The 26,674-nt window shown below is 60.5% G+C and overlaps 3 protein-coding genes and 1 non-coding gene across 4 annotated transcripts in view; all 4 read right to left on the bottom strand.

Annotated features, from left to right (window-relative positions):
* Nucleotides 1-4,021: 4,021 nt before the first annotated feature.
* TEDC2 (tubulin epsilon and delta complex 2) lies at nt 4,022-7,843 on the bottom strand. The gene is made up of 10 exons (XM_045285913.1): nt 7,767-7,843; nt 7,592-7,690; nt 7,439-7,491; nt 6,941-7,325; nt 6,597-6,650; nt 6,099-6,186; nt 5,841-5,952; nt 5,661-5,762; nt 4,376-4,563; nt 4,022-4,304 (listed from the first exon to the last, which is right to left on the bottom strand). Exons 1-10 carry the CDS (start codon nt 7,790-7,792, stop codon nt 4,164-4,166), a joined length of 1,248 nt encoding a protein of 415 aa, XP_045141848.1. The 5' UTR covers nt 7,793-7,843; the 3' UTR covers nt 4,022-4,163.
* Nucleotides 7,844-9,983: 2,140 nt separating this feature from the next.
* On the bottom strand, nt 9,984-24,021 carry CCNF (cyclin F). The gene is made up of 17 exons (XM_004706165.2): nt 24,006-24,021; nt 22,080-22,234; nt 20,287-20,393; nt 18,981-19,048; nt 18,460-18,653; nt 17,979-18,032; nt 17,470-17,574; nt 17,246-17,323; nt 15,714-15,865; nt 14,654-14,818; nt 13,115-13,238; nt 12,754-12,934; nt 12,160-12,247; nt 11,919-12,018; nt 11,647-11,774; nt 10,895-11,067; nt 9,984-10,648 (listed from the first exon to the last, which is right to left on the bottom strand). The coding sequence occupies exons 1-17, from the start codon at nt 24,019-24,021 to the stop codon at nt 10,260-10,262; spliced, it is 2,277 nt and encodes a 758-aa protein (XP_004706222.1). The 3' UTR covers nt 9,984-10,259.
* Nucleotides 23,325-23,459, bottom strand: LOC115868019. The gene has a single exon (XR_004045377.1). It is a non-coding gene; the product is annotated as a small nucleolar RNA SNORA14 (small nucleolar RNA).
* Nucleotides 24,022-25,599: 1,578 nt separating the features above from the next.
* Nucleotides 25,600-26,674, bottom strand: part of LOC101640057 (ATP-binding cassette sub-family A member 17-like) — a 69,255-nt gene continuing 68,180 nt past the window's right edge. Inside the window, exons 27-29 of the mRNA XM_045286033.1 lie at nt 26,393-26,586; nt 26,240-26,313; nt 25,600-25,774 (exon numbers count right to left, since the gene is read on the bottom strand). Of these exons, the coding sequence (XP_045141968.1) occupies nt 25,619-25,774; nt 26,240-26,313; nt 26,393-26,586 (424 nt within the window). The 3' untranslated portion in view covers nt 25,600-25,618. The remainder of the gene's footprint in view (nt 25,775-26,239; nt 26,314-26,392; nt 26,587-26,674) is intronic.

Raw genomic sequence — 26,674 nt, 5'->3', positions numbered from 1 at the left:
TAAGGAGCCTATGGTGGGTTCGAACTGCAGGCAGTTCTGTTGGCAGCCGAGCACTTCAAAGACTGTGCTACTAGGACTCCTGGGTTTTGGACCCAAGCAGACCTGTTTCCCCCTGGGTGGTCCTGGTCTGGAGCCTCAAACTCTTCACCTGCCAATCTAGAAGGCCAAGTGAGTATGGGACTTAGCTAAGTGTTCATAGCACCAGGCATTCCGAACGAACACTACCTGGGCTCACCTGAGGGATGAAGCCAGACACCCTCCATCCCATCTCACCCCCATCAGAAGGCAGGCCAGACTTGTCCCAAAGTGTCCTTGGGCCTCTGAACATTTAGCTCTGTGATTAGTATAATGGGGCCCTGATACAATGGGGCCATCGGCAGCCCTAAGAGGAAGTGGTGGTGGTGGTGATGTGGTGTGTGTGTGTGTGTGTGTGTGTGTGTGGTTTAGTGAGCCATTGAGGACTACGTGGAGGTGAGGGTTAGGGTTTCTGTTGGGTGGACATCGAAGTAAATTTGTGCAGGGAGAGTGAGGCAGCAGGCCAGTGGACAACATGGGCACCAGCTGGAGATGAAGCTGTTTCGGCTGTCCAGAGAGTAGGTGCCTGGTGACCCCAGCCAAGGGCGGGTCAGGGAAGGTTCTGAGCAGAGACCCCTCTCTCATCACCTGTAGGTCAAGTGTCTCCAGGAAACACTGGGGATGGAACGGGCCCCAGATGGCAGGCTGGCTCTAGGCCAGGCTTTGTGGCTGGTGGACCCTGGGGCCTCCTAGCAAGAACTCCGTGTGTTGTTTGGCTGCAAAGATGGTTTAGGACCTATGAGAAGATGATGATGGAGTGGTGGGTGGAGGGGGGAGTCTTGTGGGGGGCGGGGTCAGAATAACCTTGGACACTGGAGCCCTCCAGAGCTGAAGACGACCAGGAAGGCAGAGGATGGGAGCCGGACAGCCACAGGAGGGACAGGACAGAGGGAGACCAGAAGTGGAGGGGCTGATACTCTCCCTTGAAGTCAGGCCGCAGCAGCAAGGCGCCCTCCCCTCTTCCCACAGAGCAAACGGCAGTGGGCCCTGACCTTTACTTTCCCAACAAAAGAGAATTCTCCCCCAGACACAAACAGCAGCCGCAAGCTGAGCAGACCCAGCTTGGCTCTTGTGGGTGGAGCCCAGGGCCAGCCCCTCCAGCCACCCTCTTCCAGGCCCCTCTAACCCAACACCCGCCTGGGGTGGGAGGAGCCCTGGGGGAGGCTGCTGCTGTCTGGGGCCTTGAGAAATGAGAGCAGACCAGGTGGCCACAGTGGAAAGGTATGTGCGCACAGGTAGACCCTGGCTGTCTGTGGAACAGGGACCTCTGGTCAGGCACCTTTATCCTTGTTGGGGGTACTTTTGCTCCAGACAGACTCCCCCACTCCCCATTCTCTACCCCATGCTCTGGGGGAGCAGGTGTTAAAGAGTTCAGCGCTGGTGCCCGTTAACCTGCCAAAGCAAGGGAGCAGGCCACCAGCTCCTGACTTCTCCTTGCTAGACTTGGAATCACCCTCCTGCCTGGTGGATGAGGGAAGCAGGGGAGGAGGCTGGGGGCCAGGGGTGCACACGGAGAACTTGTTCTGGAGCCAGGGTGGACCTCCTCGTGGGTTCCAGGCAGGGGGCGGGACGCCCTGTTCCAGCTCCTGAGAGTGGGCTGGCCCGCTGCCTGCAGGTCTCGCCTCTCCCACCACCAAGAGGCCCTCCCTCCCTCCGCCCACCTGCAGCCCCTCAGGCGGTGGCAGACACCTCTACTCTTCTTCGGTGAAGGGCCTGGCTTTGGGGGTCCTCTGGAGATCTGACTGACCCTGGTGCAGGGAACTGGCCTCGCTGTGAAGAGCAGACTGCCCCGATGCTGGACCCAGCTGGCGAACCCTGTCCGGGGCAGGCCGTGGCCAAGTCACTATTTGCTCGCAAGTGCACACCGTTTATTGAGCGTCTCTCTCTCAGGCACACAGCCGGTAGCCCCAGAGGCCCAGTGGCTCCGGTCTCCTCTTCGAAGCCCCCGCACCAAGGTGCTGCAGGCTATGGGTCGCGAGGAACGTGGAGAAGCTGTTGGGGGGACACAGCCTGCAGCCCGTGGCGCTGGGCCCACGGGAGGGCAGTTTGCAGTGGGGAATCCACGCCCCCTGGCCGTGACCTTGGCAGGGAGGGGCTCAGGGCGTGCCCCGCTCCCCCTGCCCCACGCGTTCCGCCCCCCGCTTGCGCCGCCGAGCACACCAGCAGTGGAAGGCAGCAGCCAGGAGTCCGAGGCCCGCGCCCAGCGCTACCAGCGACACTCCCTGGGCCAAGTCCAGGCGGGGTCCACGCAGAGAGAAGGTGATGGCTGTGGCGGCGGCGCCGGCCAGCAGGGCCAAGGCGCCGAATGGCAGGACGCAGCGCGGCCAGGAGCCTCCAGCGCCGCCGGTGGCCAAAAGCAGCGCACGTAGCGCCCCGGGAAACGCGGGGGGCGCAGGAGCTGGTGCGGGGTCCAGTGTGTTCATGCCGCCGATGGGGGTGGGGGACAGGGATGGGTGGAAATGGGCGCCCACTCAGCCCCCTCCCGCCACGTCAGAGAGGATTGGCCAAGGATGCCATGACGCCACTGTGGATGCTGGGAAGTGGGTGGGCGGGGGCTGAGTCTCCTAGCCTGCTCCATTCATCTTGTGTTGGGGAACCTACTCAGAGCCCCAATGCCACCCACAGCACACCTCCTCCCTAAAACGTCCAGGTGGGCCCATAGAACATGTGGTGCCCAGCCTGACCTTGGATAAGGGTAGAACTACTGCTGGGTACCCTGGCCAGGGGAGGACCTGGCAGTGGGAGAAGTCAGAGGCCCTGCCTTATGGGAGTGGACATGTGGGCAGTAGTAGGCTGGTGGTAGGACCCACCAGGCACAAAGGTCCTCCAGGGTTAGCTGGGCTGTCACCTTACTGAGTGCATCAGCTTGGAAAGGTGAGGTCTCTCCAACCTAAGGACTACTGGCAACAGTGGCTGGGAGGGTCAGGTATTAAGATGGACCAGCCTGTACTCACCAACTGTCCCCAGGGTTCCTGCCCTAGGCAGGGACCACTGCCACCCGTGCCAGGGAAGGGATCCTTGACTGCCACTCGACCATGCTCTTCCAGCTCCTGCTGTGGCCTGTAACCTGGTCCCCAGAGGCCTGAGACCCAGTTTATCAGTTTCTGGTGTGCTGCCAAGTAGAGCCTCCTGGCCTCTTCTGCTTGGAACAGAGACCAGCAAGGTCCCTGGACAATGTCCTTACCCACCACCCAGTGCTCACAATCCAAAGGCAGGCCCATGGCAGGTGTTCAGGAGACAACCCGCAGGGCTGGCACTCCCCCTCCTGTGGCTTGGCAGGGCCCTGCTGCATGGCTTCATCCACCCCAGGAGGTATGACCCCAGACCCCTTCTGATGGTGGCACTGGGAAATGGGCTGGACCCTTTGGAACCTGAAGAAGCAGGTCCCAATGGACTGCAGGTCCAGTCCTTCTTCAGTGGGGGTTGGGAACTTCTGTGGGTGGGCTGGAATGGGGGGACCCCACTTGATCCTGTGTTGGGAGGTGCTGGGCATGGGGTCCAGGCCATCTTTCGGTATGCTGGCCCAGTGAGGGCTCATGCAGTGTCTTGTCCTCTGAACTTGGGGCAGGGGTGGGCTTCCCTTTAAGTTTGAGCCAATACCAGGTGGTGACTCTTAAGGTGTAGCACCCAACCCCCAACCCCTTAATCCAGAAGGGCTGTGTAAGGTTTGGGAGATAGACAAAAATGTGGAGTGCACTACTTAAGTATAAGCTGACCTTGGCTCTGTTGTGGGTTTGGTTCCAGCCACCAAAATAAAATACTGTACCAGTGGGAGTCAGGTGTTTTGTGTGTTTCCCAGGTTACTGAGAAGTTACGCCGGCACTAGGCTAGTCACTAAGTGGGAGGCAGTGTGATGAAGTGTGAGAACAGGCGAGAATGACCAAGACGGGGCACTGAGAGAAGGCTGTACCAGTGCTGTTCAGCACAGGCAGGCAGACACCTGGGAGTCTTTCCGAAGTGCGTTTAATGCTCAGCGGTCCCTGGGCTGTTCTCAGGAAGGCAGAATGGGGCTTAGACCTGTGGGTCCTGGGAGGGCTGACCCCACTGGGTTGGGTTGGAGAGGAGTGTGCTGGTAGCTCCAGGTGGGCTCAGTCTGCAGGCTCATCTCGCAGGGCCACAGGGAAGTGCTGGCCCCCATCACAGAGCAGGCTGTGTACTGCCCGGCACAGGGCCAGCCGGCTGGGGCTCGGGGTGCCCCTCACCAGAGGGAGGAGCTCTGCCATCAGGACCTGGGCGGGGCAGGGCGGCTCAGCAGGGAGTGTCCCAGGGATACCCCAGCCCCGCCCCCAGCCCACCATACTTTCTGCAGGTGCAGCTGCTGAGCCAGCATGGTGGTGTGCAGCTGGTGGGCCACCAGGCTTTGCAGCTCTCGGGTGCTGGAGTAGAGAAGCAGCTGGGGTTTCCAGTTGGCATCAGCACCGCCTCTGCAGGGGCATGCCTGAGGGGGCTTCCCCAGGGGCCATGGGTCCAGCTGCTGTCCTGCGACTGCTGTGTGGGCAGGGGATGTGTTTACTGGGGTGGTTGCCAGCCTCCTACATACAAGGTGTGGGTCGAAGCGCAGGGGTGGGTGCTACATTACAAGGTCCCCACCACATTGGTTCCTGCCACCTGGCACTGTGGCATGTTTCTGGAGGACTTTGCTTCCGACAAGGAGTCCTGGTGGCACTACAGCTTAGGCACGGGTCTGCTACCTGCCAGGTCGGTGGTTGGAACCCACCAGTGGGTTCCTGGAAGAACAATGAGGTTGTCTGCTTCTGTAAAGATCGACAGCCTCTGAAATGCCATCGGGGGTGCCCTCCGTCCCATGGGAGTGGGTTTTGTTTGTGACAAGCGGTAGGAGGTGTCAAAAAGTTTACAGAAAATCACAATGAAAAAGCCATGCAATTTCCCCAGAAGTCCTTATAGCTCCCTCGTATGCTCCTGGAGAAAGTCCTCTTCCACTAGTGTGCTCCTTCAGCTTGGACATCTACCTGAGTGGCTGCCTCTAACCACTGATGTTAGGAACCCTGGTGGTCAGTGAGCTACGCACTGGGCTGCTGACCACAAGGTCAGGAGCTCGAGCCCATCGGTTTGGTCCTCGGGGGAAAGATAAGATTGTCTACACCCATGGGAGGAAGCCCTGCAGAGCCGCTGTGAGCCAGATGGACTGGATGGATGGCAGTGGGTCTGGGCTTATTGCTCACATAACATAGGTATCCTCTGCTTTGTTGCCTGCAGAGCCAGGAGCCCTGGTGGTGCAGTGGGTTAAGCAGTGGCTCATGGAGGACCAGGCAGGTGGTTCAACCCCCACAGCAGCCCCATGTGACAAAGACGCGGCAGTCTGCTGTCATAAAGACGGCCGGGAACCCTGCTGTCTTTTAGGGTCACTGAGTCAGAACCGAGTCAGTATGTGTTCAGAGTCCGAGAAACAGCAAACTCCTGTGACTTTCAGAGGCTACTTCTTAAATAGTGAGCTAGGGGAGGAGGGGTGCCGAGTGACGAGGCTCTGCCTTGACGTCAGTACTGGGATGGTGTGTGTGTGCATACTGGCCCTGTAAGTCTGAGTCGGCAGACTCCTGATCAGGTGGCCATGAGCGGGGCCTCACCTTGGCGCAGCTCCTGCAGCCGGCGAAGACACTGGCCGGCCATGGTCTGCAGCCCCTCCAGGGTCAGCACCCGGCGGTACTCTTGCACCCAGTCAGCCGGAGCTGTGCGAGAGCAAGTATAGGGTCCTGTGAAGGCCCAACCAGCATCCCTGGCACCCGCTCTGGCCCCATTCCGCTGACCTGCTGCCGTCTCATTGTTCATGTGTAGCCTCAGCAGCCAGCAAGCTCTGCGCAGCGTCCCCACCTCCGCTTCCACCTGGGCCATGCTGAGCCCTGGGGCAGCCCGGCCAGACGAGGAAGCTGTCAGGGAAAGTCTCTGGTGGGCAGGCTCCAACCCAACCCCAGGGCCTGGCCAGGTAGGGTTGTAAGGTGGTCCCGATGGTCCCCCCCTGGCTCTTCCCCGGTAGCTCCAGCCTCCCACCAGCCCTGCAAGGATACAGCTGCCTGCATTTTCTGCAGAAATCGGGCTCTGGCAGCAGCCTCCTCGGTGTCACTGGCTTGAGTGGAAGTGAGCTGGGCCCACAGACTGGGAGAAAGACAGGGACCCGGGAACCAGGAGAGGGATACCAGTTAGTCCAGCCACTGGGAAGGCTGGGCGGGCCCCTGGGAGTCAGGGACAAAGGGAGCCTTCTGGGGTGTGCCAACATGGACCCAACGAGGAAAGGGAAGGGTGAAGCAGTAAAGAATGACAGGGAGTAACTATAATGCCTGTTGTGTCTGGGGCTGCCTGCCGGCTCAGTCCTCACTACACCCAGACACAGCTTGTGTCCCCTTCACCAGAGGGCAGACCTGGTCCTGCCCGGCTGGAGGTCTCCTGCTTCAAGCCCTTGACTCAAGGGCTGCAGAGCTGCCGAGTGAGTCCAGGGTGACAGGCGGGGGACACCTCTGGTTGTCAATCTGTCCCGGAGCCCACCCAGCCAGCTGACCCCACCTCACCGGGAGTTCTGGGACACTGTCTTCTGGAAGGCCAAGGGCAGCCGTAGCAGGGACCTGTTGGGCAGTCGGTGTTCAGAGAAGCCCTAGTGCCTGCTCAGAGCCCTGCCAGAGACGATGTCCCCTCTCCCAGATCAGGCCCCCAAGAACAGGGTTCCCATATGGCCATGGGGCTGGTCCAGGCCAGGTCTGCCTGGCAGGGAAGAGGGGCCGTGATCAGGGCGGGCACTGCTCTCCTGCTCCACTCTGTCAGGCCCAGGGTGTGGGGCTCCAAGGGATAGTGCCCTGTGCTCACCACTCCCACACCCAGCCTTGTCACCTCTCCAACTCAGGCCACATGCACTTACCCCTTTTCTTTAAGTGTGAAAACTTCTGGACCCCGAGGAGCAGCAGATGTCACCTGTGGGTCCCCAAGGCTGGGCTTGGTGGCTCGGGCTCCTGTTCCCAAGGTGGCCCTCTCCTGAGCAGGCCGGAGCCTGTGTTCTTGGTGGCCCGTGGTCAACACTTTGGGCTGGTGGCTGCTCCTGGTGGGTCTGGTCACTGATGTGTGGCTGCTAGTCCGCCCTGGGGCTTGGGGCGGGGCTGGGGCTGTGGGGGCCTTGGTCCTGGGTTTCTGGTTGGGGACCTTGGCTCTCTCTGCAGTCTTCGAGGGGCTTTTTCGTACCCGGACAGCCTTCTCCAGCGCTTGGGTCAGGAGCTCCAGCTCCTTGAGGTCTTGGGGACTGGGGGCCCCTGTAAAGGGCGAGCTTCATGCCAGGGGCCCTCCTAAGCACCCACTCCCACGACAGGGACCTGCTTTTTCCTGGCACTTGCCTGCAAGAAGGTGGGGGGAACCCGAGGTTTACCTGGAGACGGGTCCTCATGACTGGGTTCTGGCTCTGGCACCCCGGCAGGTTTCCTTGGGAGAAAGGCGGCCCAAGGTGAGAAGGTTGGGTGACTCCAGGTGCTCCCTCACCGCCTCAGACCATAATGGGCAGCTCGGGAGTGGGTCCGCCTACCAGGTTCCCAGCAGCCGCCGGCACACGCGCAGGCTCTGGTCCAGCTGCTGCTCTTGCTCCGCGCAGGCGTCCAGCGCGCCCTGCAGTTCGGCCACCAGCCTAGGAGGGATGCACTAAGGGCTCAGCACCTTAGATGGTCCCGGCCTCGAGTCCGCCCGCACAGCGAAAGACTCACCGGCGCGAGGAGTCGGCAGGCAGCATGATAGCGGCCACGGCAGTTTCCCGGGGTTTGCCGCCACAGGGAGGCACCGCCTCTTCCGGCGTAGAAAGCCGCCCTCTTCCGGCCTGGCTACCCAATCCTAGGCCGAGAGCTCAGAACCCGCCCTCCTTCATCACGTTCAACCAATCACGACTGCACGTTTGCCTCAAAACTCCGCCCGCCGGCAGACTCCGCCCTGTCTGCGCCGACCGCGCCCGTTCCGTGCTGTAGGGCTTCAGGTTGCTGTCGCGCGCAAAGCTGGGGAGGGGACCTCAGTGTCGCGCGGCCTTCCGTTTTGGGTAACTGGCGGCTGGGGGGCGGGCGCAGAGCATCTTTCTTCACTGGCTTCTTTTTTCCTCTGAGCACAGGGCGAGCGGCAGGAGGGAGTTTGCTGGGGGCGTGCCTGTGCCAAAGCCGCTGCCCTAGCGCTAATGGCTCTAGGCGGTGTACTGCCGACCAGGTGGGATATGGACCCGGAGGCCAGCATAGCATCACATGCCTTAGGCCCAGGAAGGGGTGTCCCCGCAGTCTTCAGTGACCCAAAGGACACCTTGGGGGGTCAGAGTGTACGGAAAGAACTGGCTGACCCGAAAGAGGGCGCAGCAGGCCCCCGTGTATGGACTTCACTGGCGGTAGTTGGAGGGGTAGGTGTAAGGGCCCTGCTGTTTAAAGCCTGGAGCCGCTGGACAAATCCACTGTTAAGGGCAAGGAAGGAGCCCCAATGGACTAGCCAGCAGCTGATGACAAGGTTGGTAATTCAAAGCCCCCAGCCTCTCTGCGGCTCCTTTAAGGCCCTGCCTTGTGCTCCTGAAGCTTATGGGACGGTTCTCCTCTGGTCACATAGGGGCCGCTGTGAGGCCAAACCTGCCCGTAGTCACGGGAAGACGCTGAAGGGGCAGGGAAGCTCCTTTCAGCGTACCCTAGGGGAGGAGGCAGGTAGCCTTCCTGGCTGATGTTATCAGAACAGGTTGACCAGGCAAGTCCTGTGCCTGTTTCCCATTGTATATAAACGCGTATTTACACCAGCCTGTAAGTGGGGCACAGACAGGGACTGAGCACTTGCTATTGGAAAAACAGTGCCCACTGACTTGCCCAACGGGGCTGCCAAACTCAGTGCCAAGAAGTAGATCAGGTCTTGGGCTAATTTTGAGGTCAGCCGTTGGAAACCACTAGCTGCTGCTCCTTGGAAGGTGCGGTTTTCTACTCCCCCAAAAGTGTTAGTTTCCGAAACCCACAGGGGCAGTTTCATCCAGTTCATAGTGTAGGGTAGGTCTCTGCCCTTCCTATGAGGGGGCTTGCCACCAACATTCAATTTGTTAAAAAAGCACCTCTGTAGCAAAACAAAATGAGGTCTGCTTGTATTGTGTTGTGTGGGAAGGCCAGTCAGGGGGTCCTGCATGGCTTCCTTCCCAAGGGGCAGGCTAGGAGAGGGCAGGGAGCCAGGTCCATGCCAGGTTGAAGGGAAGTCACTCGCTGGACACCATTTGATCACATTTTATCCTCACAACATCCCCGTGAGGTAGGTACGGTGGCCTCATCTTACAGATGAGACTGAGGCTCAAGAGGTTAATAGATACACGCACGGCTGGCAGTGCCATGTCTGATTCCTCACCCTCGGGGTGGCAGAGCACCAGTGGCCAGCTGGGTGGGGGTCCTGCAGACTCGAGGACTCCCACCAGTGGTTCTGGGGGGAAGCAGGGAGTAGGGTAGAGGGGTGAGCATGTCAGTGGCCGACTCAAGTGGGGCCAGCGACCCCTGGCTGCCCCAGGTGGTATTTCTTTCCTCTTCTGTGACAGAAGGGTGGCTTCCTTTCCACAGGATTCAAGAGCATGTGTGGTGACCCGACATCAGGGGCAGAGCAAGGGGCTTCAGGGCAAGCAGGCAGGCTCCCTCCTCCCCTATCCTCCAATGTTACAGTTGGCTCAGGTTGCTTGTCCGTAGTTTGAGGGTTGGCCTCCACTGCCCCCTTTTCCCAAATCTTTCTGTTTGGGGTTTTCCAGCCCAGTGTCTGAATGTTTCCATTTCATGTTGGGAGAGGAGTGAGGCAGGGACATGAGCAGGGCAGGACCCTCCCTGGAGGGACCAGGTTCCCCAGATGGGTGGGGGGCCTGGACCCCCTGGAACACAGGTAGTCACAGCTCAGCCCCTGCCGACAGTGTGGGGCCCGCTGCCAGGCCACAGGCCAAGAAAGGGAAGAGGTACACTGAGGTGTCGGCAGCTGCCCCCACACTTGAGAGGAGCCGGAGGGTGGAGGGTCTGTTGGCTCCACGCAGTGATGGCTGGGCACCTCGGAGAACCCTGAGCCTTCTGCTCAGGACATGCGGGCGCTCACATTGAATCAGACTGCCCAGGAAAAAGCACGTTGACCTCCACAGGTGACCGCCCTATGATTTGCGGGCCTCAGCGGGAGACCCTCTCCCCCAGGCTCAGCAGCATCCCAGTAAACGTTCCCTGTGCCCCCCTGCTGGGTCAGGCTCGGCCGCCGCGCTCTGCTGTGTGCTTCCGCTTGGCCTGTGGGTGGGGACCTCCACTCTCTGGGCCACATTGTAAACAGGACTTCCGGGCACTGTGGTGGCAAGGTTGCGGGTTCAAATCATCACGGCACGGGGTTGGCACTGAGGTAGGTTGAGGGGGTCCGGAGCTGGTGGGGCTGGTGCTGCTGCTGACGGAGGAGTACCCCGAGCTCGGGGTGCCCTTGCTTGGCGCCCCCCGGCTGCAGGAAGGGGGCTCGGGCTCTGGGCTTGGCGGGGACTGGAGGTCTTCGGGGCAGGCCTCCTCATCGCTGGAGTCGTGACAGCAGTGCTGCTCGGGGCGCAGGTAGACCACGGTGACGTCGAGGACGCCGCTGGGAGCCGTGACTGTGGGAAGCATGGGGTTAAAGAGGCCCTGTGTGCCGGTGCCCACCCTCCACCTGGCATGCCCCAGGGACCCTGGCAACCCTGCGGGCATCTGAACAGAACTGCCCTCTGTGGGGCTTTCAGGGGCTAGTGCACTGCAAGGCCTTTCAAATTCCAAGATGCCTTAGGTTGGCCTCAAACCCCGACCCTTTCGGCTAGCAAGCGGATAGGGGGGACAGGAGACCCCAGGCCAGCTGCCCCACCTACCGTCCCCCTCCTTCTCGCCCTCGCTCTCCTGGTCGCCCTCATAGCCGGAGCAATAGTCCAGGCTCCAGTCCAAGAAGCTGCCCAGCAGTGTCTCCTCGTCTGGGCTGGAGAGCTCAGCTGTGGGCGTGGCCAGGAAGCTGCCTCGGTCCTCCTGCAGACTGTTCTCCCGCTTCCTGGGGGGTGGGGGTGGGGGAGGGGAAGGTGAGCAGGGGAGGCAGGGTATCGGCATCTGACCCCACTCCCCTTGGGGGACAGCACCTTGGAGGCAGTCAGAGGGCAAGGCAAGGCAGAAGTGCCCCCTGGGTGTGCGGGGCAGCCATCGGCTTGTGGGTTTGAGCCACAGACTCTTGCTCTCGGCTTAGCAGGACACCCCCCCCCACCCCACGGAGCAACCAAACGGAGCCCACTGCTCTGAAGCCTGGAGGGCAGAGTAGAACTGCCCGCAGGGTCCGCGAGCCTGGGCAGCTTCCCCAAAGCTGACTGCCATGTCTTCCTCCTGCAGGGCAGCCGGTGGGTTCCAACACCCAGAGCGTCCGTCGCAGGGGCAACGGGTGCTCCTTGGGGGAGGCACTCTGCAGGCAGACCCAGGGTCTGCATGGGGGTTTGAGTTCAGCCCAGCCAGGGCAGCCACGATGTGGACACTGGGAGCCACCTCACCCCAGGCTATGCAGGGCCTTTGTGAGGGCCGGGAGGTAGGTGGGCACCCCACCCCCAGGGGAGCCCAGGCCTCTCTGGATAAGGTGGACACTCACCGCTTGGTCCTCCTTCCGGAGGGAGAGCTCAGGAAGGCGTGGATCTCCCCCGAGGCCAGGAATGCAACGGGCTCTGGATCCTCCTGCTTCACCCCCAACAAGGTGCACAGCCGGCTGTGGCTGATCACCTGAGGAAGTGGTAGGGTCAGTGCCCCCGCCCCACCCCTCTTCACTCAACCCACCCTAGAGCCTCAGGCAGCTCCCCTCCCCTCTTAATCCCGGCCCCTCTCCACAGGCCCTGCCCCCAGCCCATCAGGCCCCGTCCCCAGCACCTCTTCCTGGCTGATCCCCTCATAGCGCTTGTCCTCGAACCGCTGCTTCACTGCTGTCAGGGAAACCTGCCGGTAGTCCTTGGGGGCGTCATCATGGAAGCTGGGAGAGAGGGGCCATGTGAAGGGCAGCCAGGAAGGCAGTCTGCTTGGGGAGACTGTCCCCTCCAGCCCCACACCCTGCGGTTGAAGGAGATTGTGTCAAGTGTCCCCCGGCCACCCCGCTGGCCCCGCCCAGACTCACCACTTTTTATGAAGGCTCAGGACGCAGGGCACGAGGTCTTCGCGGGAGAAGCCAGTGAGGTCCCAGAGCTGCCGGCTCCAGGCCTGTGCTGCAGAGGAGGTAAGCCAGGTGTGCAGGGCTGCCCCTGTGCCGCAGGCCACCTCTCCCACCCCAGCAGTCCCGAGGCCCTGTGACTTTCTCGGGACTCAGTGCGGACTCCAACCTCCAACCTTTGGACCAGTGGCGAGAAGCCCATCAGCTGTCACCCTGCGGAGTCAGTTCTGACTCACGGTGAGCCGTGGACACTGCGGCACTGGCTTGTAAATGCGACTGCCAGGCCTTCCTTCTAAGGCACCACCAGGTGGGTTTGGCTGGCCAACCTCTCAGCAGCCACCTGAGCGCTCGGGTGGCTGCCAGGTGGCTGCTGCCCAGAGACTGACTTATGCTGCCCAGGGACCAGCTCTGATAGCAGTGCCCAGATGCCCTGCTGCCGGGCCTTTCTCAAGAGTCCTCATCCCCTCGAGGTGGACACAGGCCTTTCTAGCTTCTCCCTCCATGTCCTGGGTCAGGAGGATGCCCTCCTCATCCCCGGGCCCACAGGTGGTGACTGCTTACTCTGTCCGTGCGAGAGTTGGGCCAGGAGTAGGGCGGCTGCTGCCAGGTGGGCAGGTGTGTGGGCTGAGAGGCTGGTGTGCAGCAGGGACAGCTCACAGAGGAGGCTGCACAGGTGCTGGGTCCTCCGCGGCACCGGGACCAGCGCCATCAGCACCTCCTTGTAGTCCACCACCGTGGGGATCTGCAGGGCGGGGGGCAGGCGCTGGGCTCCCAGTACTCTGAGGGCTCCCCACCAGGCTCAGGGCCCGAGGAGGCCCCACCCATGAGGAGGAGGGCCCTGTTTGCCACCCCTTCTACAAGGACTGTCCCTGGCCCTGACCTCCTGCCCTGCACCACCCTCCAGGGAGGAAGGCCCACTCACTCGGATCTTCCCCTCCAGGGCAGCCGCGATCTCGCCCATCATCCGCACCAGGTCCTCATACTTGTAGGTGTTGTCTGTGAGCCAGACGGCCTCGCGGATGGTCAGGATCTCCTTGCTGATGAACCTGGGGCACGGAGAAGCGGCCTCAGCGCCAAGTTCAGCCCTCCGTAGGGACTGATGGACCAAGGAAGCCTGTGGTGGGCCAGGGTTCATGAAAAGGGGAGCCCCGCGGGGAAGGTGCCAAAAAAATGAAAGACGCCTGGAAACCACGCAAGTGGATCTTAGGGACCTCAGCCGCCACCACTGCGACCAGAAGCACTAGGTGGTGCCTAGCCCCGACCGCTCGCTGCTCTGAAAGGGACGAACGGAACTGGACTGCAGTCCGAAAGAGGCTGGGGCAGCCCCTAGACTGGGGCTCTTAGACCCCTTTCAGGCCTGGAACGGAAACCCCCACTGTGGTGCATCTTTCAGCCCGACAGGCCTCCAAGGTGAGCAGTCACACCAGGGAGGTCAGCCGTCTGAGATGACAGGGCAGTGCTTGTCCACGGGTGACACGTGGCGGGGAGGCAGAATGGACAGGCAGCGGGGGAGGGAGTGACAAGAGCATGGGACCATTCTCTCTCACCTGTCAAACGCACAGGTCACAGCCGAACACTGAAAGGGGTGCTGGAAGGGAGAGCAGGATGCAGGGCAGGGGAACCAAGCCCAAGTGCCCAGCCTCCCAGCCCTTGTGTGATGCCTAGCCTGTGTGCAGGACTGGCGCCCAGGCAGTGGGCACTCTGAAGGTGGCAGGATGGCAAAGGGTCTCAGGCTAGGTGGGGTGCTTCCCAGCCCACCCACCCACAGCTGATTTCCAGGAAGCCTGACTGTCCTTAGCACGTGGTCACCTTGCTCTCTCCTGGCCCTCTCAGCACCTGTTAGAAGGATGCTTTCCTGGAGATGGGCCCTTGGCTGCTGGCCTCAGGGACTGAAGCTCCCACAGTGGGCAGGCTGTGGTGCTGGGATTAGAATGCTAAAGCCAAGATGAACCATGAGCAGAGTTCTCAGGCCTGGGCACAAGGCAGGGCAGCTTGGGTCAGACCTGCCCTGGCATGAGTGGGTACCTGCCCCTGAGCATCGCCCAGCATGGGAAGCCGGATACACACACACACACACACACGCCCCTTAAGAAGAGGCTGGCGGGGATTGCTGATGTAATTAGTCATGTGCTCTGAGGTCCCCCAGTTCCAAGGCTCTGTCTGTGTTTGCCTTCAGGGGCCTGAGAGTAAAGTGAGATCTCTTTCCCTGCCCAGGCGAGACCACCTTCTGAATCTTGCAACCGCATGCTGGATGGCCCCCTAACACAGGTATCCTGGAGGGTCACCTGCCCTTGCCCCCCACTGCCCGGGGATGCCCCATTGGGTGCTCCCCAACATCGGAAACCAAAGCTGGTCACTCAGGACCAGCCCACTGCATGGTGCCTCTGCTTACTAGCGGGCAGTGAGCAGCATCTGCTTCAGAGGATGGTCCTGACCCTGGGGCCGGCGGGGCGGGGCTCACCGGGTGCAGATGACCATGCAGGCGATGCCCAGCAGCTGGAGCTGGTGTCGGGGCACTGGACGGCGGCGCAGGCAGCGGTCCACACACTCCACGGTCAGGTGAAGGCACAGGCTGGTAAAGTCCTTCATGGTGGCCACCTCCACCAGCCAGTCAATCAGGATATACCTGTGTCGGAGGACGGGCGGACGCCGTGAGACACAGGCCCCGGTCGGGCAGATGCCAGAGGAGCCGGCGACCCAGCTCTCCTCAGGGCAGCTGTGGCCGGAGACAAAGACAGCCAGGATGGGGGCCTCTGGGATCTGGGGCTGGGGGGCTGAAGGATAATGAAGTTTCCTCATGAGGCTTCTGAAGCCCGTTGTCCACCTCACAGGATGGCAGGACTGTCCCTAGGGGTTTCCAAGACGGTCAATCTTTATAGAAGCAGAGCCACACCCCTCTCCCGAGGAACAGCCGTGTGCACGTGTGCGTGCATGTTTGTGTGTGTTTGTGTGAGAGAGAGAGAGAGAATGGCTTTCGGCTAGTAGCCAAGTCCTTGACTGCTGCTCCACCAGGGGCCTCGTGTGTACACCCTGAGACGTGTCCACCCACCTTCCCTGCAGCAGGGTTCCCAAGAGCCCACACCTGTCACCAGCCCTGTGCCCCCTGCAGCCTCACTGTGTCCCAGAGCGATGCAGCTTTGCCCCACATGAAATACAGTAGGGACCAGCCTGGAAAGCATGCTGGGCGACTGGTCCATCCCAGAAAGAGCGCTTGGAAATGGCTGCCCGGCAAGCGGAAAAGTAGGTGATGCCACCAGGTGGCAGCCCCCTCTCCCCCCAACCAAGGAAGGTCCAGCAAGCTGTTCCTGTAATGATTTGAGGCCAGTGGAGCAATTCGCTCCATCACCTGGCTCCCAGGGAGTCCCAGCTGACACCAAGCACCGGAGACGCCCCGCCAGCACAGGGGAATACCCGGAGCGGCTCTTGGGGGCTGGGAAGGGACAGCCTTGAAGGTCCAAAGCTTGTTTGGGTGGTGAATTTGTGGAGCCAGATGCCCACAGTTGTGTCACTCACACACACACCTCATTGTGTCGTTGAGCCCCTTCTGCACGGAGAAGATGGGCTGCTTGCTGGCAGTGCGGGACGCCTGGAAGAGCTGACGGGCGGCCTCGGCGCAGGCCTTCTCCTCCAAGCCCAGCTGGCCTGCGCTGGAACAGGCTTTGGCCAAGGACAGCTGTGGGGAGGACAGGCGGGGCAGGTGTGAAGCACCGGCTGGAGGGAAGGGGGGGTTGGGGTTGTCCCTTAACGAGGTGGTGTGTGCCCCGGAGGATGCTCAGCAGGCAGGACGGGAGGGCAAGGAAGACAGCAGGAGCCGGGAGGGGTGGGAAGGGGGCTGTGGCAGTGCGGGGGAATGCTCTCAACATCAGGAGGCAATGCGCACATCGTTGGGGTGAACCAGTCAGGGCTCCCTGCGGGTGCTAACAGTGAAGCACTTGACTGGGAGGTAAGGCGGCCAAGTGGGGTACCTGCGGGCTTCTAACCAAAAGTTCAGCAGTTTGAAACCACCAGCTGCTCTGCGGGAGAAAGGAGGCTTTCTGGTCTGTAAAGACTTACGTTTACAGCCTGGGAAACGTGAAAGGACATGTCTACTTGCATTGAAATCGAGGGACGGCAGTGGGTCTGGGTTCTGGTGGCTGAGCTCTGGGGGGCTGACTGAGCAAGTGGAGGGCGGGAGGAAGGAGCCCTGTGCTCCCACAGGGTCACAGCGGCGGGTGTCGTTTGGGGTGTGGCACACATGATAAGGAGCCCTGGTGGTGCAGTGCTTACACTGTGGGCAGCTCCGGCAGCGGGGCAGATGTGCAAGACTGATGGACAAAGGAACAGGCTTAGTCTGAAAGAGGCTGGAGGTGGCCCCTAGCAGTGGCCTTCGGTCACCTTTCAGGTCTGGAATTAGCAGCCCCACCCCGAGGCTTAACCTTCAGGCAAATGACAGGGCTGTCCAACCACCTCTAACGGCCCCAGGGCCATGCGCCTCAGCACAATCAGCCCCTCCCTCCCTTGTGTCCCAAGGGCGGGCAGGCCTCCACAAGAGGGGGATGGGCACTCGTGCTGGGGCGTCCTGGGGCTCGAGGTCAACGCCACAAGACCAAAGGAGAAGCACCGCGCATTTCGAATGTTCACCCCAACCACAGCGAGCCGCCAACAGCAGAGCTGAACCAGCAAGCTGCTGGGGAGAGAGGGGTGCCACGTGAGACCCCCCCCACCCAAGGGATCAAGGCTGAGAGGAGCAAGGACCTTTCCCTGCAGTCAGAGGGGTAGACGGTGTGAATGAGAGCACCTTCTCCTCCGGCTGAGAGGAGGGAGGGAAGGAGAGAGAGGAGAGTGATCTGCCCCCTAGGGGTGGCCTCTCTAAGGGAGAGTCGGTTCGCATTTTAAGCCCCCATTGGTGGTGGCCTTGAGAGAACTACAATGCCCACCCAGAAGGGCCGTTCACTTTAAAAAGCATGAGGAGGTGGCGACTCCTGGTAGGAGGCTGAGCCATGGAGAAAGACCAGCCTCCTGGCCCCCACACCCTCCGAGAGGGAGGGTCCTCGGTGCCCACCCTCAGCCTCACCTGTGCTTCCCAGCAGCCCCTGGCAGCATAGTCCTTGAGTCTCCGGAAGCTATGCAGGCACCTTCCCGGGTCGGCCGTCTGCTGACAGAGGAAGGCCTTTCTAGATTGTGTTGTGTGGATCTCCCGCAGATTCCCAAAGGCCATCACTGGAGCTCTGACGGGCACTTGTCCCCCAAATTGCCCTGCTGATATCCCCACTGACCGGCGCTCCCAGGGCCACTCACCTCGGCCTGCTGGCCTCGCTCCCAGAGCAGGTACGCGCTGGACAAGCAGCCCTGCTCAGCGGACTCGGCGAACAGCGCCAGGGCCTGCTGCTGCTTTTCTTCTTCCTGGAATGAGCCCAGGCACATTGCGTCCCTCTTCCGTCCCTGCTAGGGCCCCTGCAAACCCCCCACTCCTGGCTGCTCTAAGGAGCAGCACCCCTCGCCCTCCAGTGGATGAGCAGGTACAGACAGCCTCAGGGGATGTGGCTGCCACAGGGTACCAGTCGCCATGGCTTTTCTGGTCATGCCTGAGAGGGCGGGGGTGGCAGCACTGTGACCACTGCTGCAAAGCGCCATACAGATGGACCAGCCCTTCCCAGAACCAGCCAGGGCGACCCCACAGGGCACAGGCGCCAGGGGCTGGCCAGAGCACATTGGACCCCAGCTGACTGGTTTTTGGCTGTGCTAAGATGCCCAGGGACAAGGCACACAGGTGAGGGCTGCCCTGGCCCGTGGGCCCCCCAGCTCACCTCGAAGAAGCTCAGCACCCGTCCCAGACAGTGCAGGATGGCCGCCCGGTGAGTCTGCAAGAGATGCGAGGAAGACGGGCTGTCAATTCGGAGCCCAGCCTCAGTGCCTACCAGTATCAAGTGTGCTCAAGACAAAAGCCCACTGATACACAGAGCAGACTGGTCCAGCCGCACCTGGCAGCCTCACCCTGCGGGACGTTCCCCTCCACCCTACAGGGCTGTTAGGGAGGACACACGGCAGCCTCGAGGATGGAAGGAGGGGGGACCGGGGACTCTGTCGGGAGAACGCTCCCGCTGATCTTGGTCCCCTTACGGCCCTGCTGCCCAACCAGCCCCGGGACCCAGAGAAGCAGCCGACTTCAGTTACAACTGCTAAACTGGGCCCTGGCCCTACATGTCCATCTTGGCAGCTGGCTCCGGGCTCTGCCAGCTCCTCTTCTCCCTGTGTTCCCCTCCCGGGGGTCTCCGTCCCCTGGCTTACCCTGTGCAGCTGGCACTCGGCCCGCAGACTGCTGTGGACCACAGCTTTGCAGCAGCTCCCAGAGGCTGACCAGGGCGGGCGGATGAAGAGCCAGATGAAGGGCGCCGCACCTGAGTTCAGCCGCTCAGCCAGGCTGAAGAAGCGCGAGGCCTTCAGCCCGTTCACTTCTGCTCGGGCCTCGTCGGACACAGACACTGCAAAGACACACAGCAGGTGGCCCCGTGTCCTGCAGCCGGGCTCCACTCGGGGTGCAGTCCAGGACCATTTCTGAGGGTCTCGGAACCTCAGCCCACCACCGCTCAGAGATGCTCCGTCTGTGACGAGCAAGAAGCTCCCCCCAGGCGGCGGGCTTCTCCTTTGCTCTGGGCGGGTCTGTCACGGGACACTTGCCATTCCAACCCCTTCGCTTCCAAAAAGAACTAACAGTCTCGGAAACCCACAGGGGCGGTTCTGCTCTGTTCCAGAGGGTCTCCAGGAGTGGGAGTGGACCCGAGGCAGGACCTCCGCCCAAGAGCACTTACATCCTTCGTTGTAGAGGTAGGCAATGCCCAGCTTCACGGCAGCTTCGAAGTTTCCCTTCTCGGCGGCCCTAGGGCATCAAGGACAGGGACATCGTCATGTTTTCTGCCACTGCAGTTAGGTGCCAGCACACACCCCTACCCACAAAACAGTCAATTATTAATTCCCATGACAGGTTCTAACCCCCAAAGTCTCTGAAAACATTAGGATACGTGCCCAGAAGCCAGACCCCCAAAGACCCCATAATGTATGGTCTTATTTATATTTCAGTGTCCAGATTAGGCAGAGCCCTGGACAGAAAATAGATGAGTGGTTGCCTTAGGCTTGGGAGGCAGAGCCCAGGGCGAGAAGGCTTTCCCCGGAGGCTGGTGCTGGGGTCTCGGACTTCTGGTGCTCTGAACGGGATGGACAAAGGGGCAACAACGGTGCGTTCAAACACAGAAGGATGGCGAGGAGGGCGTGGGGCTGGCCAGTGTGTCCATCCATTGTGCATGGCGGACGCTGTGAGTTGGAACCCACCCGAGGGCCCTGACAACAGCTATCAGCCCGGGGAGGAGGCACAGCACAAAAAATTACTGCTAAGTGGTCTGGGCTTTTTTGGGTGGCGAGATACAGAGGTTCAGGAATCAGGACCGAAGGCCTTCGGAATGTTCTAGAAACCAATGAACTCCACACTCTCAATGGGTGAGTTGCATGGGATGGGCATTATCTCCGAATACAAAAATGGCCTGGCTGCCTGCAGCCGACAGAGAAAAGCCAGTTCTCTGAACCTCTCCCACCTTACTGCCCGGCCAGGGACCTTGGCCAGAAGCCTCTCCAGTGTTGCCCAGAGAGGAGGGGCTCAAGGTAGCCGTGGCTGCAAGGGCAGCTTGCTTAGACGATGAGCACCCCGGAACGGTGAGCCTAACGGTTGCCCTGTTGAGGGAGGCGGGAGGCTCGCAGCCTCTCCTCATCCCAGGACCGCGGTCTGCTGGCTGAGGAGTGGCGGTCGGAGCTGCCTTTTTCTGCACCGTTGACTCACTGTGTCTGAGTCACACGGGATGCATCCCCAGCTGGGCGGGAGCCCGCAGAGGCATGGCAGTGACTCAGGGAGAATATGTGGGCAGCGCTGGTCTCCAACATCTTGGCTACTTCAGGAGCCTCGTGACTCGAAACAGGCGGGCTACCTGCCACCCTCAGCCAAGTCTCTTTGGGGTGGGGGTGGGTGAGGCAGGCGGTCACAGCTCACAAGCCAGAGGAAACGGAGCAGGACTCCCCCTGGGTTGGGGGCGGGGTGTGTGTGTGTGTGTTGTGCTCATGTGCAGGTACCTTTCAAACAGCTCGAGGTTCTGCGGAGAAGGCCAGAGCTCCTGGAAGCTGGCCGAGGCCCAGACGCTGGCATGGTTGTCCACGAGGTATCGCAGGTGTGAGTGCACCTGCGAGGCAGTGGAAGTCAGGCCCACCTGTAAGACCCACTCCCAAGGTGCTTGGCAACTAGAGGCCCAAGCTGCCTCTTACAGAGTCCCATCTCCCTCTCCCTCTCAAGGAGTGAAGAGCCCAGGCTGGCTACAATAACCATAGCTGTTCCCAGTCAGGAGAGAGCTGGGGGTGAGAGTCCCTCCAGCCCTGACGCAGGGACAGAGATCCTGGAAGGGGGTGGTGGTGGTGACATTCCTGCCTGGGAGGGGCCAACTACACAGGGTGGAGATAGTCATTGGGAGGTTGGAGGGAGAGAGAAGGATGCTCGGATGCACAGAAACTCACAGGAGCTCACAGATGGCCCCAGTGTGGCAGCAGCCTGGGGTAGGAGGCACAGCTGGTGCCCTGGGCCGAGGCAGGCTCAGGCTGAGGGTGGGGAGTGCGCACAGGGCACATCTGAGGTCACAGATGTCCCATGGCTGAGGGTAAGCAGCCTGTGGACTCCACCAAGTGTCCAGGGACTGCAACGAAGGCAGCGTCGAGGTCAGGGACGTGGGTTTTTGCCAGTCTTCCCACCAACTCACTCTGACTTTGGCTAAGTTACTCAAGGAGCCCGGCTGCCAACCCTAAAGGTCAGTGGTTCAAATCTCCAAAGTGGCTCCATGGGCGTAAAGACCTGGGGACCTGCTTCCATGAAGGAAACCCACCAAGGCTTCTAGGTTCTGCTCATCAACGGAATTGACTCGATGGTGCCCATCAATGGCGAAAAAGAGTCGCACAAACTGACCAACTTAGAAGCTGTGATTGCAACATCTACCAAACGCCCCTTTCAGGGCGAAATGTCACACGGGATCTGTCTTCCAGGGCATATGACTCTTTGCAATACCACTTCTTCCTTACAGGGTACAAAAGTGCTGCCACCAGAGGGTCCTCTCTCAAAATAGGCATCACAACTCGCTGACACTGGCGGGGGAACAGTGTCAGGTTTCAGCACTGCTGCTGTCATGGATTGGCTTGTGTCAGCCTCACCAGACCATGACTCTTATGATTGTGTAACTGTCCTCTGTTCTGTGAGCTGATGTAATCATCTCCCTGAGATGAACCAGGTAGGAGGCAATCCCCAGGATGAGGTTGCTCCTTGAGTCAATCTCTTTCAAGATTTTATAAAAGTGATTAAACAAGATTAGCAGGACCCGATTACCACCCAGCAAGAACCGGTCGCAGAGCACTTCCTTTGGACCCGAGGGTCCCTGCACTGGGAAGCTCCTAGACTTCAGGAACGATGGATGCCACAATCCCTGGCATTCTCCAAGGAACACGGGGCCCACTGAGGTTAAAAGGAGGCAAGGACTTTTCTCTAGAGCCCACAGAGAAAATGTCCCTCTGAATTCAGACTCTACACGGTGAGAAAATGCATTTGTGACAGCCATCCCCTTGAGGCATTCTGTGACAGTAGCAGGAGAAAGCAAAGACGTCTACTCCGAGATACCTTCAGGCAATTGTGAACCACACCCTCCTGTCCTCTACCTTTCAGAGCCCCATTCCTTCTGACAGAACAAGGGTAAAACTGATTGTGGTGATAACTCTTCTTGATGTGATTGAACTATTGAATTGCATGCTTTGTGAATTACATGCCAATAAAGCTGTTAAAGAAAAAAAACCAAACAGATTGAGAACATGGGCCCACTGCTGGGGCCACTTACAGCTCGGACAGCGAGGATGTCCCCAACCGGAAGCCACTTCAGGATGTGAAATAGCACATCTTCAGGGAGACTCAAGATGGTGAGGTTCCGGGGTCTCTTTCTGATTCTTCGTTTAGTCGGGTAGCAGAAGCACTTGGCACACCGGCAGTGGATCACTGAGGGAAAGAAACAGACACAGTCAGAGGCCTGAAGGGAGAGACCAGGGCTTGGAAGGTCTTATCTGAGGGTGACTGGCATTATTGTCCCCTGCCCTCCCTACAAAAGAGGGGCTTGGCCGGGGTTCTGCTTCCACGTGGAGATTCAGATTAAGTTAAATGGCTTACAGAAGATGGAACGATATCTTTAAACAGTCAACAGATGTGGATGGAGAATCGTGGCTCTCATGTCACCAGGAGGCCCTGGTGGCACAGCTGCTAATCAAAAGGTTGGGAGTTTGAAGCCACCAGCAGTCCTGGGTCTGTCAAGGGTTACAGCCCAGAAGGCGATCTTACTCTGTTCTATGGAGGGTGGGGAGGGGGGCAGGGGCGGGGAATGAGTTGGTATTCACTTGAAGACAGTGTTGTACTTTCCCACCCCACCCCCCACCCCCGCCCAAGACGGAGTCCGGAACCAGGGGCTTAGGCACTGCAGAGGTGAGAGCCTGCCCGGGTGCTTTGTGCCTCTGTGCTTGGCTGTTCGGGGTATTCCAACCCCAAATCCTGACCCACACTGGTGGCAGAACTAATTCTTTTAATTAATCAACATTTTATCGGGTGCACTTACAGATCTTATAACAATCCATACATCAATTGTATCAAATACATTTGCATATATGTTGCCATCATCATCTTCTTTCTACTTGAGCCCTTGGTATCAGCTCCTCTTTTCCCCCCTCCCTCCTGCACCCTCCTACCCTTTGGACCCCTGATAAATTATAAATATTTTCACATCGTACACTGTCCACTGTCTCCCTTTGCCCATGTTTCTGTTGTTCATCCCCCTGTGTGTGGGGTGGGGGGGTTAATACATGGATTATTGGGCAGAACTATTTCTATTCCAGCAATTGTGCCCCGTGTGCTTTATATGCTGGAGAACATGGGGCGCCTCATTTCCTCGGAAGATTGAACCTCAAGATCCTGCCACTGCACCTCCAAGCCTACCTGCTTCCTCCTCTTGTTCCCACCTGTGCTGGTGGAGAACATGGGGCCTCTGGTAGGCATTTCCTCTACCCCTTTCCTCTTTGCCCTCCTACATTGTGGAAACTCAAGATGTTGCAGGTGTGAAATAAGGCCGGGCCACTGGGTTGCACAGCCTTTTGGATTGCCTGCGATCTCTGTAGCATTCACCCAGATCTTGGTAGCCTTTAGAGCACAGCCACCAAGGGTTTAGGAAGGAATGCAAAGTCCCCTACCATCTATTCGATGCCGACCCATAGGTAACTGTGGGCGGTTTCAAACTGCTAACCTTGCAGTTAGCAGCCCAGCGAGTAACCATTACGCCACCAGGGCTGCCTACCGGCGGTGAGAAAATGACAAAAGGTGAGTCCCACGGGTCACAGGGGGTGGGCCCAAAGCCTGCCTTCTCTACGACGGCCCTTGTCCATACCTCTCAGTTGCAAGCCCAACAAGCCCTGGGGTCGCAGCCGCCTGGGTGCGGAGCCCCTACACGAGAATGCTCCAACACCGGGCAGCCCCAAGCCCGCTGGGACGTCAGCCCGGGTCCCGGTCCGCGGTGGAGTCCGGCGGGCAGGGAGCTGACACTAGGGGCGCCTGTACCTACTCCTGTCGGCGCAGTCCCATGGTCCCCTCCGGGCATTTAAACCGAGGCCGGGCCAGGTGGGCTCGGGGTTGGGGCGCCAGGCCAGCCCCGCCCAGCCCGTGGATGGGACCCTGCCGGCAGGGGCCTAGGGGTCCCGGGTCCGGCGATCGCCCGCCGACCCTCACTCACCGCCGCCGCTGCCCATCGCCGCCGAGCTGTTCAAACCTGCCTGGGAGCGCCGCGCGCCCAGGGAGCCGCCACGCACGCGCAGACCCCGCCCGCCGCCCGCCCTATTTTTCAAACACGCCCGGCGCTTCTATTGGCCGGCCCGCGCTGGGCGGGCCGCTGGCCCTCCAGCCCCGTCGACACATCCGCCCACCCGGGTCAGCCCCGCCAGCTCCGGGAGCCCATGATTGGCTGCGCTAGGACGCGAATTCGAATGCTGAGCTCCGATTGGCGGGACCTGTGCGGCTACCCTGCCTCCTTGGCCAGGGCGAGGGTCCTGGGAAAACCTCTCGCCTCCTTTGCGGGGTCTCCCCGCGGCCTAGGCGTGGGGTCTTGGGGGACATGCGATGCCTGGCTAAGGGAGGGAGACCTGGGTTTACCAGTCCAGGTGCTTGCAGGCGCCGATGTTCCGCCGTGTCCCGTGCTCCCGGGACACTCGGCGGACGGACCCTGACAGCTGGCCTACGCTTACTTCAGCGAGCTCCAACCTCCAGGTCCTGCTTCTCCTCGCTTCATGAATCGGAGGGTTCCATCGGGCCCACTGCCCCGTCTTGCCCTAGGGCGCGTTGCTCTCACTCGGACCAGAGGACAGCCCTTCCCCAGTCTCTGCTGGCTGCCTTCCCTGACCCCACATCCCCTTCTGAAAAGTGGGTCTACTCTCGCTGCTCTGCTACCTTTTCTGCCCGCCAGCCCGGACAACCTCGTCCACCTAGGTCTGCCTCTCACTTCTTTATGGGACATCTCTCCCCATCAGTGGTCACCATTCTCCCCTCCTGCATACTGGCTGAACTTCTGCAGAGAATCTGGCCAGTGGTAAGGGGCCTTCGTGTCACATCACACGCCAGCCGGGGCAGAGGCCAGTGAGGAAGCTGCCGGTCCCTCCCACTTCACCCCACCAAAGGAGGAGGCCCTGGCAGATGCCATCTTTCCTGGGCAGAGGAAACAGTGTGCACAGAGCTGACAAGCTGAGGGCTCCTCCTGGTGGCCCTGTCCAGCTCAGAAGCGGAGGGTTCAGGCCTCTTGCGGTGGCACCACGGCGCGGAGGGTTACTGTTTCCAGTTTGTGACTGTGTCTCACGAGGGTTACTTTGTTACCCGTATCTTCCATAGCCTTCCGCTGCGAGAGGCATGCTGCCTCACCAGTAGGTGCCGCCCACCCCCTGGGTGAGGAGCATACCCGTTGCTCAAAGCCCTCTGCCCCACAGTGCGCCCCCCCACCCTCCCCCTGGTGGCTTCTGCTTTTACTGGAGTTAGGTGCTCTTGTCTTGGCCGCAGGTCGCTCCTTGCCCCTCACTGACTGCACTGGCAGGGCAGCCAGGTTAATGACACTTTCCCCAGGGCTGCTGATGGGGAGGACCCTATGGAATATTCTAGATTGTGAGGAGTGTGGGGAGGGTCCCGGAAAGAACCCAGGCCTTGAGCAAGAGGAGAGGGAGGGCAGAGAGAGGGCAGGGCCTGTTCGGGTGGGCGGGGCCAGGGCCTGTTTGGGTGGGCGGGGCCAGGGCTTCCCCCAGGCGTGGGCGCAACTGGGCGAGTCTTCCCAGCCTTAGGCAGCGGACTTCAAGACAGACCAAGTGTTTATTGCAGGCCCGGTTCCCAGCCCCAGGCGTCCGGGCTCTGGCTTTGGGGTGTGGGGCTGGCGAGGCTCAGGAAGACATCCTCCAGAGAGACCTGGCTGACCACGTAGTCGTCTAGCTGGAACTTCTCCCGAGCTCGCTCTAGGGTCCCAAACATCTGCAGAAGGCAGGAGGCCACTGTGGACTGAGCCCAGGGGACAAAGGACCGCAGTGCCTCCCAAGAAGTCATTCTACAGACTTCAGCTGTGTCCCTCAAGGAAAGAGCCCTAGTGGCCCAGTGGCTTTGCACCAGCTGCTGTCTTCCATCAGGATCCCAGCCTGGGAATCTTGTGGCCGCAGGTCGGTTCTGCCTTGCAGGGACGCTCTCAAGTCGGAATTGCTGGATGGCAACCAGTTTGGTTTCTGGCTTGGTCCCTGCTGGTGGGTTCCCAGGCTCTCTGTGTGACCCCTGTATGTGTGGTGCCCCCTCTCTGGGCCAACTTCCCCCTTCAGAATCCAGGGGGCTGAGGAACTGAGCTCCAAGGTCCCTTCCTTCCAGCCCCAGCACCTCTGCTGTCATGTAGGTAGCAGAGGCGGTGCGGCTCTGACCGACTGAGGTTTGCACCCCTGGAAGTGCACTCACCTTGGCCCAGCTGAAGCCCTGGGCAGGCAGGTGGTAGTGGACCAAGCCCTGGTGCTCGTCCTCCAGGATGCTGCCTGCACAGGGAGAGCAAGTTGTGAGGGCAGGCTTGGGGGACTGGGGGCGGGAGTCAGCCTCCCCCAGTAGCCCCCGCACCTGGAAAGGTCAGGCTGACAAAGGCCTTGAACTCGTCCAGCGCTGCTTTCTGCCCATCATCACTGTGGACCTTGGCCCGCAGGGAGTAGCCACTGCCAAACTTGCTCTTGAGGTGCTGCGGGCTGCCCAGGCACTTGAACTGGCCCTGCACCATGATGGCCAGCCGAGTGCACAGGGCCTCACACTCCTCCATGCTGCGGGAGAGGGGAGCTTGAGGCCGGGCAGGCGCCCAGATCAGGCTGTTCCTGACGCCCATGCTCTCTCCCAGTGCAGCCCGGAGCC

This window comes from Echinops telfairi, unplaced genomic scaffold (genome assembly GCF_000313985.2).
Source record: "Echinops telfairi isolate 266 unplaced genomic scaffold, ASM31398v2 ScPeMD7_5;HRSCAF=22, whole genome shotgun sequence".
In the NCBI taxonomy this organism is placed as follows: domain Eukaryota; kingdom Metazoa; phylum Chordata; class Mammalia; order Afrosoricida; family Tenrecidae; genus Echinops; species Echinops telfairi.
The sequence above is the reverse complement of the archived record's forward strand: the minus strand, read 5'-3'. Positions and strand labels throughout refer to the sequence as shown.